At 54.6% G+C, this 17,747-nt stretch overlaps 8 protein-coding genes across 8 annotated transcripts; 4 read left to right on the top strand and 4 right to left on the bottom strand.

The window, feature by feature from the left end:
• Nucleotides 1-39: 39 nt before the first annotated feature.
• On the bottom strand, nucleotides 40-840 carry F5144DRAFT_600166 (uncharacterized protein; the record flags this gene model as incomplete). Its single annotated transcript, XM_066791053.1, has 3 exons — nucleotides 40-293; nucleotides 353-626; nucleotides 709-840. The coding sequence occupies 3 exons, from the start codon at nucleotides 838-840 to the stop codon at nucleotides 40-42; spliced, it is 660 nt and encodes a 219-aa protein (XP_066647091.1).
• Nucleotides 841-1,090: 250 nt separating this feature from the next.
• Nucleotides 1,091-2,714, bottom strand: F5144DRAFT_137140 (ribosomal L28e protein family-domain-containing protein). The gene is made up of 5 exons (XM_066782354.1): nucleotides 2,497-2,714; nucleotides 2,419-2,443; nucleotides 2,327-2,366; nucleotides 2,172-2,273; nucleotides 1,091-2,112 (listed from the first exon to the last, which is right to left on the bottom strand). Exons 1-5 carry the CDS (start codon nucleotides 2,528-2,530, stop codon nucleotides 1,342-1,344), a joined length of 972 nt encoding a protein of 323 aa, XP_066647092.1. The 5' UTR covers nucleotides 2,531-2,714; the 3' UTR covers nucleotides 1,091-1,341.
• A 63-nt stretch (nucleotides 2,715-2,777) lies between these two features.
• On the top strand, nucleotides 2,778-4,809 carry F5144DRAFT_137030 (uncharacterized protein). Its single transcript, XM_066782353.1, has 3 exons — nucleotides 2,778-3,143; nucleotides 3,197-4,641; nucleotides 4,692-4,809. Exons 1-3 carry the CDS (start codon nucleotides 2,898-2,900, stop codon nucleotides 4,708-4,710), a joined length of 1,710 nt encoding a protein of 569 aa, XP_066647093.1. The 5' UTR covers nucleotides 2,778-2,897; the 3' UTR covers nucleotides 4,711-4,809.
• Nucleotides 4,810-5,094: 285 nt separating this feature from the next.
• F5144DRAFT_600169 (uncharacterized protein) lies at nucleotides 5,095-5,372 on the bottom strand (the record flags this gene model as incomplete). The annotated part of the gene is made up of 3 exons (XM_066791054.1): nucleotides 5,095-5,131; nucleotides 5,188-5,250; nucleotides 5,308-5,372. 3 exons carry the CDS (start codon nucleotides 5,370-5,372, stop codon nucleotides 5,095-5,097), a joined length of 165 nt encoding a protein of 54 aa, XP_066647094.1.
• A 6,467-nt stretch (nucleotides 5,373-11,839) lies between these two features.
• Nucleotides 11,840-13,454, top strand: F5144DRAFT_137256 (temperature dependent protein affecting M2 dsRNA replication). The gene is made up of 3 exons (XM_066782357.1): nucleotides 11,840-12,021; nucleotides 12,642-12,870; nucleotides 12,926-13,454. The coding sequence occupies exons 1-3, from the start codon at nucleotides 11,997-11,999 to the stop codon at nucleotides 13,203-13,205; spliced, it is 534 nt and encodes a 177-aa protein (XP_066647095.1). The 5' UTR covers nucleotides 11,840-11,996; the 3' UTR covers nucleotides 13,206-13,454.
• A 509-nt stretch (nucleotides 13,455-13,963) lies between these two features.
• F5144DRAFT_627554 (uncharacterized protein) lies at nucleotides 13,964-14,767 on the bottom strand (the record flags this gene model as incomplete). Its single annotated transcript, XM_066792297.1, has 4 exons — nucleotides 14,318-14,767; nucleotides 14,194-14,247; nucleotides 14,072-14,104; nucleotides 13,964-14,004 (listed from the first exon to the last, which is right to left on the bottom strand). Exons 1-4 carry the CDS (start codon nucleotides 14,400-14,402, stop codon nucleotides 13,964-13,966), a joined length of 213 nt encoding a protein of 70 aa, XP_066647096.1. The 5' UTR covers nucleotides 14,403-14,767.
• Nucleotides 14,768-15,335: 568 nt separating this feature from the next.
• On the top strand, nucleotides 15,336-16,724 carry F5144DRAFT_137300 (uncharacterized protein). Its single transcript, XM_066782359.1, has 2 exons — nucleotides 15,336-15,729; nucleotides 15,828-16,724. Exons 1-2 carry the CDS (start codon nucleotides 15,431-15,433, stop codon nucleotides 16,276-16,278), a joined length of 750 nt encoding a protein of 249 aa, XP_066647097.1. The 5' UTR covers nucleotides 15,336-15,430; the 3' UTR covers nucleotides 16,279-16,724.
• Nucleotides 16,486-17,603, top strand: F5144DRAFT_137444 (uncharacterized protein). The gene is made up of 3 exons (XM_066782360.1): nucleotides 16,486-16,642; nucleotides 16,890-17,017; nucleotides 17,069-17,603. Exons 2-3 carry the CDS (start codon nucleotides 16,939-16,941, stop codon nucleotides 17,503-17,505), a joined length of 516 nt encoding a protein of 171 aa, XP_066647098.1. The 5' UTR covers nucleotides 16,486-16,642; nucleotides 16,890-16,938; the 3' UTR covers nucleotides 17,506-17,603.
• The last annotated feature ends 144 nt before the right edge of the window (nucleotides 17,604-17,747 follow it).

Genomic DNA, 17,747 nt, shown 5'->3' on the forward strand with positions numbered 1-17,747 from the left:
GACTCAACACCAAGCATGTCTGTCTGACTCGACTGACAATTAGGCGATTCTTCTATATTTGCTGCCCCCGACCCGATGCCGGTTCCTGTTCAAGTTCCGGTGGCGCTCAAGTGCCTCATCCACCAAGCCCTTCAATACCTCGAGCTCAGCAACGGACATCCGATCAATCAGAGCCGGTGTCAGCCCCTGAGTCTCCTCCTCGTTCTGTCTCTCCTCCTCTGTCCGTCTCTCCTCCTCCGTCCGTCTCTCCTCCTCCTCCTGTCTCTCCTTTTCTTTCTCTTCGCGCCGAGCGTCTGCATATTCAGCCCACATCAGCACATGTCACAGAACTTAAGATAAAAAGACAACTCACCGAGGACCAAGCTGCATGCAGAAGGGCGACCGGAATAGAAGCAATTGGTGCATGCTCCGTCGACGACATCGCTGCTGGGTAAAAGACAAATGGGAGCAGGGGTCGGCCCGATGCGTTTACTGCATTGCCTGCAGTTGGGTTTCTCTACCGTCTCCTCCTCGAAGATGTAGACCGCTATCGCCATGGCGCGCTCGGGTCGGTCTATGTTCCAAGAAGTCTCGACCCTTCCGGTGCCCAGGAAGTAGGAGGCGGGTTCGAATTGGCGTTGGATGACCTATAGACTCGTCAACACAAATGTAATGTTTTAGTATTGGAATAGAGAGGCTTGCATCGTGGCCGGCGAGGTAAGCAGCGACCCTGTTATAAGGCTTCTCCCGTAGCTGATCCACAATCTGCTTGGTTAACTCGGAGTCAACCTTTGGTTCCTCGTTGACTTGCTTAGGTTCCTTGTCGTCGACTTGCTTGAGTCCCTTTTTGCTTGCCTCCATGGTGAATGCGAAAAGGGTAAAAGTGAGTTGCTTACTGTCGAGAGGAGTACGAGGAAGAATGGAATTGTAAATGTTAATTAATCTTAGTTGACTTAAATATGTTGACCACCTAGGCGGATTAGATCTGTGACGTTTGGGCACGAGGGCAAGTTGTTCTGGGAAACCTATGGCAGCAAGGGAAACCGAGTCGGTGTAAGTTGAGAGAGAACAAGGAAGCGGGTGACGCGTGGATTTCGTGGCAGTCGGACCTTGGAACGGCAGTTCCGCTGTCTGTTCAGTCAGGTACACATGCCCGAGTAAACAACTCGAGGAGGATGCCCAAGTGAATAATGCCAACAGGTTCCCTGGGTGGACAATGCCAATAAGGCACACCCCAGGACGATCCTTGTTCCAACGAAATCTGTGGCGTTTGTGTTATGGCTTCCAATGTACGACGGTATCATTAACGGTGGGCTCCTGCCGATATCAATAACCTATACGTTCCTCAAAACTCGGAACAGCTTAAAATGCAAGCAGCTTTGCCCTCTCTGTCTCCCTCTCCACCTCAATCTCCTTCCGTTTCCGTGCCGAAGGCTTGACCGCGCGACCTCTCTTCCGCTTGTCGCCCGTCTTCTTCTTCTTGGTCTCCTCTTCGTCGTCCTCCTCGCTATCCTCCTCGTCATCGTCATCCTCTTCATCGTCCTCGTCGCTGCCCAGCCAATCTTCAATGTCGGCCAGCTCCTCGTCGTCGCTCTCATCGAAGTCGGACACGTACTCCACAGCGCCATCCTCCTCCTCGTCCTCCTCTTCCATCTCCTTCTCGAGCTCATCCTCGTCTTCGTCCTCGTCCTCGATGCCCTTGTCGAGATCCTTGTCCCGGACACCCTCGCCCTCCGTCTCGAGCGCATTCAGGACCTTCTTCCAGATGTTGGCGTTGCAGTTGAGCGGCATGTCGCCGTATGCGCCCTGTCGCAATCTCTCAAGCAGTTCTCTCTCGATCGTCCGCTCCAGCTTCGCCGCCATCAATGCCTTGCGCTCTCTGGCCTCCTCCCGGTGTTTGATCTTGGGCGCCATTTTCGGAACGAGTTGTTCGCCTAGCCTGGTCTCCTCCGCCGCTATCCTGCGCATGCGGGTCGCCACTTGGACTAACCGGGTAAGACGTTGCTTGCATTTGTGGAGGAGGAATTTCGGAAAGTATTGCAGCCGGCCTTCGATTTGCTGGAGCGCTTCTTGGTAGTTCTTGGAGAGCTTGATCTTCTCCCACCATTTCGAGGGCATGTGAGATCGTTCGATCTATGCCAGAAAAGTCTGTTAGAAGCTTGCTAGAAGCACCTTGCTATTACATCACCTACCGTCTTGATGTAGAGATAGATTGTCCCCTTGGGGGACGTCCTGACCGTCGCATACCGGCTGTTGGCGAGGGGGCAACTTTGCCGGTTGCACAAGCCGCTCACCTACACCAATGTTAGTAGGTAATCACATGGGATGTCTCTTGGAGGCACCGTACTGAGTATTCATTTCTGCAGAAGTTGTTCCCTTTGGTTGTCCTAATTAAAGTTAGGGGCCAGGGCGACAGCAAAGAATACAAGAAAAGCCTACTTGAGCTTAAAGGCACAAAACTGTTCTGTGATGTTGGTTAGCACGTGTATGTCCTACAAAGCGAAGAGTAGTACTAACGGTTTATGATTTGCCAAACAATTTCGTCAGACATTGTTTCTCAAGACTGCCTGCAGGCGTCGGCAAAACTTAGTTCAATCAGGTCTGGCTCGGAGTGGTGGGGGAAGAGGTCCAATTCAGAATCGTTCCTGATGGTGCTTTTGGAGGGGCTGCGAACGTGATGCTGAAAAAAAAATCCGGGGACTCGAAGTTTTGGTCCAGGATCCGGCCTGGTATTTCTTATCTTATCATTTGTGGGTCACATCCAATGAACTGGCCAATTATTTGCGTCCATTGTTCAGAGCTGCCTGAGCTCTCCACTGTTTCACCCTTCAAGGTTGTCTTGTATCAATCGCAAACTGCACCTGCCAACAACTCCCCAAACACCCGCTACACACCTCCTTGGTTGTGTCCAAAAGTCAATGTTACGATATGCGTTGAAGAGAGTCCTACCCCAGCGCCCACTGGAATTTAGGAGTGCACCGGCTCTTTTTCAGACCCAGACATGGTCCTATTCTGGCCGGCGCATCCACGATTCGGCTAGTCATCTCCCCAGGATTGACGATGCTACCTCATTCACCAACGATGACACCATTTATGCCCTTTCATCAGGTTCGGGAAGGGCGGGTATAGCTGTCATTCGTATCTCTGGACCTGGCTGTCTCGACGTATGTTGTTCTCAATTTCCACTGGCTCTTACTTTCCGCTGATATCGTTATAGGTTTACCATGGATTGTGTCCAAACAAGGCTCCACCTAAGCCCAGGTATGCTGGAGTGAGAACGCTCTTTGAACCTGGGTTAGCCGACTCACCTGGAGCAAATATCGTCGACTCCGATGCCCTTGTCCTGTACTTTCCTGGCCCCAAAACGGTGACCGGCGAAGATGTGCTCGAACTTCACGTTCATGGAGGGCCTGCAACCGTGAAAGCTGTCCTCTCTGCTGTCCGGAGATGCTCGTCATCAAGGGAGATACGCTATGCTGGCCCGGGCGAGTTCACGAGACGGTCTTTCCTTAACGGTCGCCTAGATCTTGCCCAGATCGAGTCCCTAGGTGACACGCTTGCCGCCGAAACCGAGCATCAACGACGGGCGGCCGTCCGGGGCAACTCGGGTACCCTTGGAAAGACGTATGACAGCTGGCGCGAGCAGCTTTTGCTCGCCCGCGGGGAGATCGAGGCGCTAATCGACTTCTCAGAAGATCAGCACTTTGATGAGTCGCCTGCCGAACTCCTCACCAACGTGACCAGGTTGACCGAGGACATTCTTCGCTCCATCGAGCTTCACAAACTTGGAAGTCAACGTAGCGAGCTCCTTCGGAACGGGATTCGTATTGCGCTTTTAGGGCCGCCAAACGCCGGAAAAAGCTCGTTGATGAATCAGATAGTCGGTCGTGAAGCCTCAATCGTATCGGCTGAGGCTGGCACAACCAGGGACATTGTCGAGGCAAGCCTTGATATTCGGGGGTACCTCTGCTCGTTCGCAGATACGGCTGGAATTCGAACGAAGATGTCGGGATCCTTAGGACATAATGACGGGACTGCAGCTTCCACCATCGGCGCTATCGAGCAGGAAGGCATCCGGAGAGCACGACAGAAGGCACTGGACTCGGATGTCATCATCGTTCTGGCTTCTGTAGAGGCGACGGAATCTGGAAACCACCGAATAAACTACGACCTTGAGACGCTCCAATTGGCAGCAGGCGCGCAACAGTGCCTTGTTGCAGTGAACAAAACCGACATCGTGAGCCCGGAGTCACTCGAATTACTGATCCAGAATTTCAAATCTTCGGTATTGGCGGATATCGACGGCCTTGGTGGTCTAGAGCCGCTGACCATTTCCTGCAAGGCTGCTGCAGGGCTGACTGATGCAGGCGGCATACATGAACTTACTGAAATACTAGCACAGTCATTCTCGAGCCTTACCTCGCTACCCGATGACATGCAGCATCTACTTGGAGTCACCGAACGGCAAAGCCAACTACTTTCAGAGTGTGAACGCCACCTAGGCGATTTCATGACTGAGGCCAAGAAGTCTGACTCCTATGACGAACCGGACATCGTCCTCGCGGCGGAGCATTTGCGGCTCGCCGGTCTTCGACTTGCTTCTATCACCGGGCGCGGCGAGTCCGGTGATGTGGATGAGGTACTAGGCGTCATCTTCGAAAAGTAAGGAACTTTCATGCAAGACAGTGGCATATCCGCTAACCAAAAGGCAGATTTTGTGTGGGAAAATGATTGTGTAACATTTAGTTGTTGTTGTACAAGGGATCCAAAACCGCCAACCCGTTCCAGACGTCTATCCACCGCGTATTCTCATCAAGTCATGATACAACGTCCCCGTCCCAAAAAGCTAGCCTGCGCCCTGAAATGCAGACAACCAACTCGCCATCCCCCAAGGGCCCGCGCCCTGTCCTCCCCGCTGTTCTAAGCCCATGGTCGTACAGTCTATTCTATTCTATGCTCCGAAATGCGTCCCGATGAATGGTCCAGTGCGCCGGAAAGGAAATGCGAAAGAAGCGGTGGCGCTTCCCGCCCCCGTTCGAGCTACCAGTAGCTCGGAAAGAGGACGGGGTCTAGTAGCATGCAATGGAAGAGAAGAAAATCAAGGACTAAGCGAGCTTAGTGCTGCTTGTTCTCCTCGTCATCCTTGTCATCCCTGGATGAGTGTTAGCTGCTGCGTTTTCCTGCAAGGCGGGAGGGGGGAATGCTCACTTGTTGTAGCCGGAGCGGCCGAAGTTGACGAGCTTGTTCTCCTCATCGTCGTCGGAGTTGCCCCTGAGTTTCGGTGTCAGTACCCTGTTGCGGGGAGATCTGTGGGAGTGGTTTACTCACTTGTTGTACCCGGAACGGCCGAAGTTGACGAGGGAGTCAGTGGTGAAGAAAGTGGTGGCAGCCATTGCGAAGTTGGTGGTTGAGTTTGAAAGTTGAGAGTTGTGGGAAATGTTGGGTTGTGTGACTTGGATGGTGAGAGAGCTGGTGGCAAGAGGTGGTGAGTTGTTGGAAGTTGTTGGTGGGAGGTGTTGGTAGTGAGTATTGCTTTGTAGTAGGTTGTTTGTCTTGTTGAAGTGTGTGATGCTGATGATGAAAGCAGGATCCTAACACGGGTGTCCAAAGAGTCTTATATAGACTGTCAAGGACTGACCATGCTCCCGACTACCTGGATCCCGTCCCATCACCAATCCGCTTGCAAGGTACCCTGTCGGCGTAGGCGGCGATGCCCTAGAGCCCCCAAAATATGGATGACATAAGGCTGATCGCGCGCTCGGCGTACCCACAAGCCAGAAGTATTTCGAGATGCTGCTAGTACATACCGGTAGATGCAGGGGTGCCTCGGAGACAGGGTGTTACAAAGACACACGCCCAAGGTGTGACTCGGACAGCCAGTATGGGTCCGAGTCTCGCTGGGACCGGTGGTGTGGGGCCGGAAACGCCCTTTGATTTCGACATTGTGTCCAGAATTCGACGTCCTGGAGGGTGTGTGGGAGGTGCAGTGCCGCCGAACCGCGGGATCCGGACGTTTGGTCATGCATGGCCCTGGATGTGCGCGTTTGTATGAAACAGGCAGTTGAGACAGGCCAAAAACGGATTGGGGGCTGAAGTGAACTTTCTTCGGGTGCCCGAGCCACGTTCATAGGGCTGAGTTGCGCGACTGGGACGAAAGTTGGATGCCTGGCCGCCTGTGTAAGCACCGACTAGGGTCGTACAGTCAGTCGCTTGGGCGGAGCCGCTTGCATGCAGCATGTTGAGACGACAAGCGGTTATTGTCTCCCACCAATCCCGGGCCTTTTCTTCCGCTTGCTGACGAAGTCGAGTCTAGGCATCACGTTTTCGACTTCTTTTCGTGGAACAGAAGATTTTTTTTTTCTTTTCTCGCTTCGGTTCGTTTCTTCGCCTAATTCTCAGCGCATCGGCCAGCGCATCTCAGTCCGGCGTAAATTGTCATCAGCCGGATTGAGCCGTGACGCTCACTGATCACGAAACCTTGAATTCTTGAGTTGCATCCAGCCAACACGGGCAGCCCGGTCCGGCCCCGTGGTAAAAGCGCGGTGCCGAAGGATCCGCAAGCCCCCCCACGCAAGGTCCTGCGGCTCATTCGCAGCACGTGTTGCGACCAACCAGACCTCCCCGAACGGACTGAGTCAATTGAGGCCGCTTCACCGGTTGGTGGGAAGGCCTTCGTGTGCGACAAAATACGTCACATCTCACGCTCTCAGCAGATTAAGCGGGCTCGGGACCCGGAAGAGGAAGGTATTCAGGGGGGCTATGCTATGGCATCCAGCGTGACATCCCCTGCGGACCGTTGAGTTCCCAGCGCAGCATGCCAAGCCACATACTATCTGGCATGTATGGCCCGATCACTCGGTTCCTGGCCGTCCCGCGTTGAATCACTCAATGGTGAATGGGTGTTCAGGGTATGGTGTACTTAGGATGGGATGCATCCGAATGGCGTTGCATTGCGGCACCGTATGCCACGAGCCTAGGCAGCGGAGAACATCGGACGAGCCGTACCCAAGCGGAGCGAGCATCCGCTCGCCCTGGTCCGCCGCGGCCGTACGACGGCCTCGCTATTTCCGAACTTCACATCTCACGGTCTTCTGATACGGGAGTCATGAGCGGTGTGAGATCTCTCGAGATACGCCGCAGTCAAGTCGTTGTTGCTTGCCAATCCGTTACTAAGATGCCACGACCACGGTTTTACTAACTACGCCTTTCACATGCTCTCGTCGGTCATCACTTCGGGGACTTGAACAAAAAGAGGCACGGTAGCCGCTCGGCCAGGCCCACGAGCTGACGCCGGCCGGCCGCCCGTCCCGGCACAGCGTTACCGACCAAAGGGGTCCGCCAGGGGCATGTTCCCTCCCCGTGAGCGCGGGTCTAACCTTAGTACCCGCCGCACGTATCCTAGCCATCGGGTACATGCCGCGATGTGACGGCGCGGCTTGGAACCTACCTTACTATGTATGTCTTGTTTTGGGATTTATTTTCAGAGTCCGAACTTTCGTATGCATAGAGAGACCCAGCTGGCCAGCACGTTGTGCGGCTCTATGTGCCTCTTGCGCGTACGACATGTAGCTGTGTTTCCATGGAAAAGGGGGGGTACCATTGCCGATTGCATGCCGCCACGTGCGGTCCAGCATCTCGAAACCGGTGGGCTGGGCTTGCTGAACCACACCGTGCCGGCCCCTGGCTTGTGCCACTAGCCACGCGTCTGCGCGGATCGCCAGAGCCGTTTGCCGCGGGGACGTTTGATGCTTGGCGTGGAGGTGGGCTCCGGCATTGCGAAAACGAGGCTGCATCGAGTTAGGCTTTCCTCAGGCTGCCACTTTGGAATAGTCGTGATCATCAGCACTGCTGCGGGGCGATCGCTCAGCTTTCTTTCAGCTTAACTAACCGAGTGGATTAGTTCCCTGGAGACTATCTTGTGTTACTCATCAATTTCTTTTTTTTTCTCAGTCTAGGGCTACGTGTAGCGGTTCTATTCATGTTTTAAAAAGCGTCGGTCTACACAGTAATGTAGAGGTGCGTTTCGGAATTGCGGCGCCGTTCTCAGCTGGCGGGCTCTTGGGGGCCGAGACAACTCAATTACCCTCACCGTCGACGGTGAAATCCGAGAGCCTTCTCTAAACCCGCGATTGGGCGGTTCGTTCAGTTGGAAATAGCTTTCTCTCGATTTTTTTGGGTGTTTCTACCCGCTGGCTAGGCAACCGAGCCAAACTCATCTCTCACTGCTATTTTCAACACCAAGGAATCCTTCCTCTTACGAAGTACTTGCATCACATGCTCGGTCACACGCCCATTATGGTATACCCCATCACCCATGCGAAGCTGAAGCTCATCTCTTCTCCAAAACAACAGGCCAGTGAACGAGCCGCGATGGTTGTGAGGCCTCTCGTGCGTTACGGGCCGGGTTGCATTTTTTGATTCCCGGGCCCTCGAAGGATTCACCAGCCCAGTGAGCCCTGCCAAGAGCCTGAGACTTCCCCGCCCCCAAACCCCATCTGGGTCTCTCCGGCGGAGGTTTCACGATATGCCCGGATGGGGTAACTACCGTCGACACAAATGGTATTTCCCCAACCATATTCACAACAAAAGTCATCGCAAAGCCCTTGTTGTTCAACACGCGGCCTCGACATATCTGGAAATGAAAAAGCCACTTTACTCGGTCCCGAGTCGACCCAATCCATGGTTTCAGAGCTCAACGCTAATGCACGGCTCGTCCGCCTGGACCCCAATTTAGCGGCCGCCCCGCAACCGGAGCCGGAATGGGGGCTTTCGGCTCCGCAGCCCTATGCTCGCGTGATTGGGGTTGTTACAGCCCGCCGTTGAATTACATCTGGGGTCCGGGGCTTCTTGCAAACCTGGATGATTGGCCGCGTATGTACAGCCTTGGGAATCTAGAATGATGAAGGACCGACGGCCGCCTTCTAGAGCCATTGGCCCACTTGAGAGGCGCTGTAATATCTTTTGCGATGGCAACCGACAAGGTGAGGGCCGGGTACGATCCTACCAGTGCCATCGCGGAATTTTCGACAAAGGAGAACCGATTTGGTTCTCCGTAGAGGTCCTGCAGGTTCAAGATGTGGAAGGGTCTGCTTATTGCGCGGTGTCAACGATGGTTGGCCGTTTACCCCTGAACGCATCGACATCCAGGGGCTTCGCTTAAGGGAGGCACGAGAAGGGCTCGGTGTTTCTTCCGTTCTTGTCGTCGGCGAAGCTTACTAGAAGTCTCAGAGGCCATCACCATACCGAGCCAGCGTGAGTCAATGGTTGTCTTAAGCTTTCACAGGCCGGTTGCTTAATCATCACTCCATTGTTGTCTGCAGGTGGCGTTGCTAGCGGCGACAGCTGAGTCAGTCAGGGGTAGGGCAGACGAAACACCAGGACACCTCATTGATATTGATATTTTTGTGTGAATTCCTTCTAAGCATTCATTGCCTCTTCTCGACACCGAAGACAGTTACACAAAAGTGAAATAACACAAAGCAAAAAAAGCCTTGCCGTAGTTCTCACACTTCCGCTTACTCTTGGAAATACCAAAGTGGAAAGTTTGATTATGATAGGGGCATTCCACACTGATGTTCATGCTGGCTCTGGCGGTTCCACCGCATTAGGAACTTTTATGCCTGCTCGATCAAGAAGTTTTGGGAATCTCATCGTCTTTTCCTCTCGTAGGGGGGGTTACCAGCCACAATCCGGTGTAAGTGGGCGCCACAGTTAGAGCACACCGCCGCCACATGGAACTTAATGACACAGTGTGAATATACAGTGTAAAACAATGGACACTGTATTACGCGCTCAGGCCATCTGCACCAAAGTTTCCACCACCCGGGAGTGGTTCCTTCCCTGAGCCGCCTCATTTCCAACTGGAAGCTCATCTATCCCTCTTCCCAAGAGAGTCTCGCCCCTTTGACCCTGTGGCCCGATGATGGCCAGCGTTTGTGGTTGACCAACTCCAAGTCACTCATTCTACCCCCTCTGTTGTTATTCGCTTCTTTGGCCCTTTTTTGCGCCTCTTGGTAATTACTTTGTCGCGTGCGAGTGTTCCAGCGCAGGTCGGTCGGTTCCGTGCTCCACCCACCACCACCACCTACCACGCTACTTCTGGCCCTCACAAGGTGCCGCGGAAAGGAGACCCCAGCTTCCTGGTTCCTAGGTCAGCCGCGTTGGGAGAGACCGACCTAGAGCGACGGGACCTTAGAGCTTTGTTGCCATTGTTGTGGGACCCCCCTCATCGGTAGCCCTTCACAATGCCGAGTAAGTTTTGTCGTCTGTTCTTTCCTTAGGTCGCTTTGGAGGTTCCAGCCTTCCCTTTGTCGTTGCCCCGCCCTGCTCCGCGCGGCTGCCACTTTTCGGAGCTCCCCCCGTCAGTCGCTTTTCGTGCCTCGTGCTCGTCGAGCTCCTTGTGACGACAGGTGGTTGCTGCCAGCGCATTTTTGTTCCACGGGGTCGCCTCGCTGGTTAGTTTAAACCAGCAACACCGATTCGAACCTGCGAGCCGACAAGACATTTATTCCTCCTTGACGAATCCCCATTCTCAACACCCCTCCCCACACCGTTTTACCGCGACCGTTTCGCATCATACCTACCCCCGAGCTGGCACACAGAAGCAGCAAGGACACCCTCTTCCAGAGCGACTGGCCGCCGTGCGCAGGAACTGGTGGCTTCTTGGTGGGAAATCTCAGCCGGGAGGAACTTTGATGGGCTTCGGTTTTCGCTGGACTTGCTGGACTTAGAAGACGCACATATCTTTCTCGCTCTGCTGCCACACACCCCTAGATCGATGCTAACGAGACAATGGAAGACCTTATCGGGGACCCCTTCATTTACAACCAGGCCGTGTACGTCATCCTGTTCATCCCAGATCCTCCCCTCCGTTCAACCCCACATTAGATCGCTAACTCCCCGACCCTAGGGCCCATCCCCTGAACGAAATCGAGGATTGCGCGATCGCCGTTGACGCCGCATACTACCTTCAGCTGCATCTCGATGTCTTTCCGGGCAACGAGCCCCTCCTCCCGGCTCTCGGTGGCCTCACTGGGATCCAGGGACGCCTCGAGAATGAATTGGACCAGTGGAAGGCTCATAACATCACCCCGTTCTTCATCTTCGATGGCCAATCCATGGCCGGCCAGGACGAGGCAGCAGTTAAGCGTGGCCTAGCCAACCTCGACAAGGCTAAAATTTCATGGGACTTGTATTTCACCGGTCGCGCCGCCGAGGCCGTGACGGCATTTGGTCAAAGCACAAGTACGTTTGCCATTGATTTGCGCTTGCCAATAGCGCCCAGGGGCTAACTTTCGGGAGGCGCATTTCCGACCAGAGCCCTCTTCCCCCTTCTCCAGACCATCCTGAAGCAACGCGGGCTGCACTTCTTGGTCCCTCCCTTCAACGCCGCTGCCCAGGTGAGGCCCTCCATCTTCGGCCAATTCGATTATACCCATCTGACATAGGGTAGATGGCATACTTCGAGATGTGCGACTCGGACCAGTGTGCCGGCGTCATGGGTTCTTCGGAGTTGTTGCTGTACCCAATTCGAGACTGCGTCATCCGCACCATCGACTGGGAAAACAACTTGGTATATGCAGTTTCGAAGAAGCACATACTAAAGACACTGAACGTCAGCGAGTCTCTGTTCATTGACGCCTTCTTGATGACTGGGACGTCTTTCCTACCGCCGTTTCGGCCTCTGACCGACCCAACAATCATCAAAACCCAACCTCACACGGTGGCTGACGCGGTTAATATGCTACGCACCGCCGAGAAGTCGGTAACACTTGTTTGCAGCAGCTTTCAGGACATCCTGAAGCCAAAAGACTCCAATTGGCTCGACAACTACCGCAAGGCCCGAATGGCCGTCGATCACTTCGTGTATATCGCCGAGAATGGCGAGGTCAAGGTACACGATTACGAACACCTAACGAACGACAATCATGAATATCTCGGCCTGCAGCTCCCCTCGGAGCTGTTCCACTATCTCAGCACCGGCCTGATCGGACCGCGCATCCTTACCTGGATCACCCATGGCCAGTTGCAGGTCCTGCCGACGCTTGACGGAGTCGATTCAGACGAGTATAAGAAACTGGTGACAACACAATCGGCCCGCATCAAAGAGGCTGCCTTGAGTCTGGTTATTCCTCGTCTGAACCGCGGCATCGGATTTAAGAATATCAGCATGAAGGTCTGGTACGATGCCGACTATTCTTCTACCGTCTGGGACCGCCAGGAAGCCAAAGCCAACTTCACCCCACAAGTTGCCAGTTGGAAAGTACATGAAGCAACCATCAAGGAGAATATTCCCAACTTTGCCCATGGCTCCATCATATCTGAGGTCCTAGCGTTGAAGAAGCCGAAGTTTGCCGCGCTGACCCGCGCAAACCCCGAGGACAAGTTGAAGGGCGTCGAATCGGCCGACCTGATCAAGTCAATCTGCATTTGGAGATTCCTGCATATTCGGGGCTACGTCGATGACCAGCACGAACTCACCAGTTGGGGCTCTGCGCTGGCCACTGCGCTAGCCGCCATTGAGCCGACGGCCAAGAAGTACCCCGATTTCCCGCACCTGTACGAGTCTATCCTTGTCGCGATCGAGCTGATCCGCTTCGAGCTCCTTCACGCCAGAAACCGACATGACGAGCTGCGCGGCCTTGCCCTCAACGGCTCCGAAGCCGACCAGGCGAGCCTACTCCTGATCAGCAGATGCGCGAGTCTGCTCAAGCTGAGACATCAGGCCAACGGATACACGGGTCCCCTTAGCAAGAACCTCCTCGCATTCCGCTCGCTCGTGTCCGAGGTGCGGTCCGCCGATCGTGACCTCATCGAAGCCATTCTCGCATCCATGTTTATGTATGCTCAGGCCAAGCGGAACCGGGACAACAGTTGGGAGTTGAGCCATCAGTATGTTTTGTTTCTGACGGTAAAATCTTGGAGCACCACGCTGACCTGTCTACAGACTTCCCTTCCTCTATGATCCGGACGTCGCCCTCGGTATTGCGGTCAAGACGTATCTTGACGATATCGTGCCAAATGACCCCCACAAGAGCCAAAAGCTGGAGGAGTTCCCAGGCGTCTATGTACCATACGCTGTATCGTTCACCGAGGACTTTAATGTGGCTTGCAACTTCTTTGATGCGCTGCATGCCGCCGTCAAGGAGCTAAAGCCCAACGATATTCCGGCGATCGACCGCTCTGCTTGGGACAGCGCCGCTCAGTACCTTGCGACGAGACGGTAAGATAATGATTCGGATCTGGACATGACGGCGGTGGGCGGGGCAGGGGAAGATGTCGGCCGTCGCTATGTTGCGCGTACAACGGTGCCGCAACCAGGGACCGTGTTAAGGCCCCTTCAGCAGTATATTCAAACATAGACCACCCTGCCAAAAAAGAAAAATTGACGATCTACGTCAATAATAAACCAGAATTCTCAGATGTATTGGTACAGTCAGTGAGGTGCCTCCGCAGGGGTTGGAAATATGATAGTCATGGCCATGCATGGACGTGGCCGCTCAAATCACGCAGCAGTCGATCCAGAAGCTCCAAGCAAGGTAGACCGCCAAAACAAGAAATCAATTTTTTACAATTGCCTCCGCCGGCAATAGGAAGTATGATATGAGCCGGCCTCTCAACTGGGATATCTTGCGCCGCCATACTCCACATCCTCGTTCCCCGTATCTCAGCGGCCGAACGCCACCTGTCCCTCGAATCTCACTTTCCCCAACCCGCAGTCCACTTCATGATATGGAAAAAAAAAACCAATATATCCCCCCCATCCACGCCCTGACCTCGTGATAATTGGTTCGTGCGGTGACATAAATCGGGGGCTCTAGCTGGGGTTTTCAATTACTGCTGCCTCGCCTACCCGTCCGCCCGCTCGTTGAAATTCCCGTTATCCTGTTGTTCTATGCCTCTGCCTTTCTCCCCGGGCGAATGGCCCGTTGTGCGGGCGTGTCGTGTGGCGTGGCTGGTTTGGGAGGCGGGTTGATTTCTTGATTTATGCGCCGCCGACGAGGATGTTGTTTAGGGGCACGTGGACTGGAGGGGGGAGAAGTAGGTTAGTTGCTGCTGGGTTGGGAAGGGAGGAAAGGGGGCAGTTGCATACTGAGCTTGACGAAGTACCCGACGGCGCCCATGACTGTTGTGTGACGGGTTGGTTAGCAAGTTGGACTGGGGTTGTTGTGCTGCCGTGCGTCTGTCTCTGGCAGGGGGGAAGGGGAGGCGTACCGAGGAAACCGACGCCCACGGCCTGGGAGATCTTGATGAATTCGCGGCGGTCGGCTGGAAGTGTTGTTAGTGATTTGGGCCTTCTGGGTGATGCCTGTTACGGCTTGCGAGAAAGCAGACATACGCTTCTGCGCGCGGTTGATGAACTGGATGCCGTCCTTCAGGAACTCGCGCGGCACGTCGAGCATCTCTTGGACTTGGTCGGCCATTGTGTTGGTTGGGTGGATGGAACTGGGTGGGTAGAATGGAATTAAAGAGCGGAAAGAAGAAGAATTCGTGGGGGAGAGAACGTTCGGTGGTCTTGTGAGATGGTGAGTACAGAAGTTGGAGGCTTTGGGTTGCGTCGCGTAAATTGGAGAGCTGTCAATTCCCTAAGCTCTTGGCACTGCCAATGTGCCACATCGCCTGAACAATCCAGGCCTCGGAAGGGTGCCGTGGCTCGTGCGCTGGCTCAGGGGCTGAGATGGGGCGGATTGAAATGGGGCGGCGGAAGCTGGCGGGAAATCTTCGGTCTCGTCATGCTCCGGGGTCTTGGCGAGAGCTGCTCTCAGTTTCCACAAATCTAACAGTTGGCTCGAGCCTGACATCCCAAGACTCAATCAAAACCTATCATAAACCCCCGGTTCGGGTTTTTTATCAACCTCAGTTCTCGGTTATTCACAAAATGTGCAACTTATTCGCGGGGTCCTGCGCTCTAACCACTCTGCCACTTTCTTGGGCAAAGTAAAATGGCACGGGACAACAACGGCTGTGGCAGCCAGACTTGGGCGCTATCGATCCCATTTGCGCCAGGATCCCGAGTTTTCCGTGAGCCAAACCCGGCTCTCTCAAAATCATGGAACATCCATCCCACCGTAACCCAAGAGCGTCGCTATTCGCAAGGCATCAAGCGAGTTAGGTTCCCCGCACAGCTCCGATCTCGATGCGCAGAGACCTCGGTGGTGCAGCAGAGCCCCGCCCTGGCACTGCATAATCGAATGGCCACGGTCGTCGCTCTGAGACATGCAGCAGTCACAATTGGGCTCCCAAACCATTCAACGAAGTGAAAAGCATTTTTTTGCGGCATCATTGCCCTACCGAGCAGCGGTGAAGCCGCTACTGTGGGAAAATCCAGCAAGAGCTTGGTCAATGTCTCCGCTCCTCGGTTGACTTATGTGGCATCCTTACTGTCGGCACACCTGGCTGCTTTTCACCATCCGACCCGCAGACGCCCATCCCATCTCGCTCTGATGAGGGCATGCAGGCCAAGTTGAACGGCCGGCCGGTGGCGTGGCCGGGTCGTCCCGGTGGCCGGCCTCCCACGCGGTCCGTCGGAGACCAGGGCGATGATACCAGCCTCAAACTACGAATAACCAGTTCCCTCCCGCCTCAAACTACGAATAACCAGTTCCCTCCATGGAAAAGGAGAAAAATCAAGATCTATGGCTCTATCCACCCAAATCCGAGCCCAGGTGGGTTTACTGATCTACGGGCTAAACCCGCCAAAACCCGCCAGAGCCCCCCAAAAACACCTGCATGCGTAGGTAGCCATTGGCGGTGCGTGATGCAGCCTGCAACCCCCATCTCAGCAGCCCACTAGCACCAATGGATCCCCCAAAAGAGTCATGGCGAACCATCCTGCTGAGAATTGGCAGAGCTCGGCGGGCCTGCATGGCATGCCGGCTGACCCGTCTTGCAGAAGGGCATAGCCCACGCCATCACCGGCGAATCCGAGCCCGCATCCGTGGCTGTTCTTGCCAGCAGCTTCCAGGGCTAAGTCAGTTCCGAGCCGGAGGAAGCATCCGTCACTTCCTAAAAGCCTCGACTGCCCACTCAAGATTTAAGAACCTGTCGGAATTGAGCTCCCTCCTTTCCAATTGTCTCCATAAATTCCCGACGGTTCCTACGGTTCCTACAACCCCTACAGCTCGTACAAAGATCATTCTACCGGGACGCGTACCACGACTATTTCTGTCATTCAAGTCAAAGCAGGCCTTTGTTTGGCCAGCATCGAAACGACAAGCGCTTGATGCTCGATTGGCCAGCGCTACTCGGCCTGCCGCGCGCCTGAAATTGTCACCGCGTGGGGCTGACCCCACATTTTAAGCTCAACCAAGGTGAGCGGAAACGGTCTCTCATCCACCAGTTCACTTTCGCTTGAACAACTCGAGACCGAAGCCATGCGAGCACACCTCACCGTGAAAGGGTCGAAGGCGGTCTGGACTGAGGTCACGGAGCCTCTGTCTCGCCAAAATCATGCCTCTGAGACTCCGGGTATGACCCATGGCCGCCCAGCGGCGGCCATATATGACGAGCAGCATGCCCCATTGTTCAATTCCATGGGTCTTTGTCCAGGCACTTCATAAGACCCCCCCGAGGCCTGTCCGCGGTTCCCGCACTCATTGCCCAAAAGGACAACCCTAGTGTAATACCTTTCCTTTCTACCCTCAGGGATTACCTGGAGTATCCCGTACGCTCTATTTTCTTTTTTTTTCTCTTCTGTGTTTGACCACTTTCGCGCTCATTTTATTCCCGTTGATCGTTGTTACCCAACATCCTTCTTGGCCATCAGAGAGCACCGTGCCGGCCTTCCGAGTTCAACGCCGAGCCAGCTCCACAGCCGTTGTTGGCTGAGCCACCGGGGTTCTTTGCATAAACAGACAGTCGAGGAACTTAAAAGAGAAAACCTTCCACTAAACTTCGCCCGACATGCGCAGACCAAGATTCAGGAGGTCGACCTCCTCGCGGTTTAGCAACCCCGAATACATGATGCCTATCCCTCAGAGCCCGACGCAGATATCACTCCGGGGAAGAGACACGGGTTTCCCGGAGGCATTTTGTGGCAGTAAGTTGATAGACTGAGCCGAGGGCTGAGGAGAAACTGACCATTTCTCAGGCCGAAACACATCACTGCCGCACCCCGAAGCGAATCTTAACCCCGACGCCTGCATCACCGAGGACGATGTGAACCCGGCGCGGGCCCTTCTCAGATACCGGATGTCGTTCATGGCCCAGCAAGAGGCCAACAGCCGGGCATCCACCTTCGACAGCCGAACGTCCGATTCTCCCGAAGAAGGAACCCTCTCCGCCTTTGGCCGGCTCGCCATGAACTCGATCCGGGCCGCCGAGATCCCCGGGCTTGATGCCTTTCTCCCATCTAAGGGCGGCGACGGTGTCGAGTCAAGTGACGGCTTGAGCAGCAGGGACCCAGACTCGCCGGTACACCGGGGGACAGAGTTCGACCGCCCCAAAGTCGACCCACGAGACGCGGCGCGGGACCCACGTCACGGCAGACGTAGAAGCAGTTTCATAAACAGGCTGATGCACCGGTAGGAGCGCCACAGTAGCAGATGAAAGAGGCACGCCGAGGGTCTGGAATGTGGGCTTTTTGAGTCGACAGGCTCGTGCGTTTCAACAAAGGTGCGCTCAAAGGGTATTGGCTTTTATTGCATAGCGGAGAGCAGGCGGTTACGACTTTGACGACTGGTGCTAGATTGCGTTGGGTAATTGTTTGGTTATATTGGAGTTAATGGGTAGAAGAGGAAGACCACGCTCATTTGTCATTGGTTTATTAG

The sequence above is a fragment of the Chaetomium tenue genome, assembly GCF_020726465.1.
Source record: "Chaetomium tenue strain MPI-SDFR-AT-0079 chromosome Unknown F5144scaffold_2, whole genome shotgun sequence".
Classification (NCBI taxonomy): domain Eukaryota; kingdom Fungi; phylum Ascomycota; class Sordariomycetes; order Sordariales; family Chaetomiaceae; genus Chaetomium; species Chaetomium tenue.

Bases quoted from the DNA above. Each gene is read 5' to 3' on its own strand.
- F5144DRAFT_137444 (XM_066782360.1), top strand. From the start codon at position 16,939: ATGATGCCTATCCCTCAGAGCCCGACGCAGATATCACTCCGGGGAAGA. The intron at 17,018-17,068 runs GTAAGTTGATAG...ACCATTTCTCAG, and splicing joins CCCGGAGGCATTTTGTGGCA to GCCGAAACACATCACTGCCG.
- F5144DRAFT_137030 (XM_066782353.1), top strand. From the start codon at position 2,898: ATGTTACGATATGCGTTGAAGAGAGTCCTACCCCAGCGCCCACTGGAA. The intron at 3,144-3,196 runs GTATGTTGTTCT...ATATCGTTATAG, and splicing joins CTGGACCTGGCTGTCTCGAC to GTTTACCATGGATTGTGTCC.
- F5144DRAFT_137256 (XM_066782357.1), top strand. From the start codon at position 11,997: ATGGCCAGTTGCAGGTCCTGCCGAC. The intron at 12,022-12,641 runs GCTTGACGGAGT...ACGGCTCCGAAG, and splicing joins CAGTTGCAGGTCCTGCCGAC to CCGACCAGGCGAGCCTACTC. The intron at 12,871-12,925 runs GTATGTTTTGTT...ACCTGTCTACAG, and splicing joins AGTTGGGAGTTGAGCCATCA to ACTTCCCTTCCTCTATGATC.
- F5144DRAFT_137140 (XM_066782354.1), bottom strand. From the start codon at position 2,530: ATGTCTGACGAAATTGTTTGGCAAATCATAAACC. The intron at 2,274-2,326 runs GTACGGTGCCTC...ACATTGGTGTAG, and splicing joins TCTGCAGAAATGAATACTCA to GTGAGCGGCTTGTGCAACCG. The intron at 2,113-2,171 runs GTAGGTGATGTA...TTTCTGGCATAG, and splicing joins TCTATCTCTACATCAAGACG to ATCGAACGATCTCACATGCC.
- F5144DRAFT_137300 (XM_066782359.1), top strand. From the start codon at position 15,431: ATGCAGGCCAAGTTGAACGGCCGGCCGGTGGCGTGGCCGGGTCGTCCC. The intron at 15,730-15,827 runs GTGCGTGATGCA...GAGAATTGGCAG, and splicing joins TGCGTAGGTAGCCATTGGCG to AGCTCGGCGGGCCTGCATGG.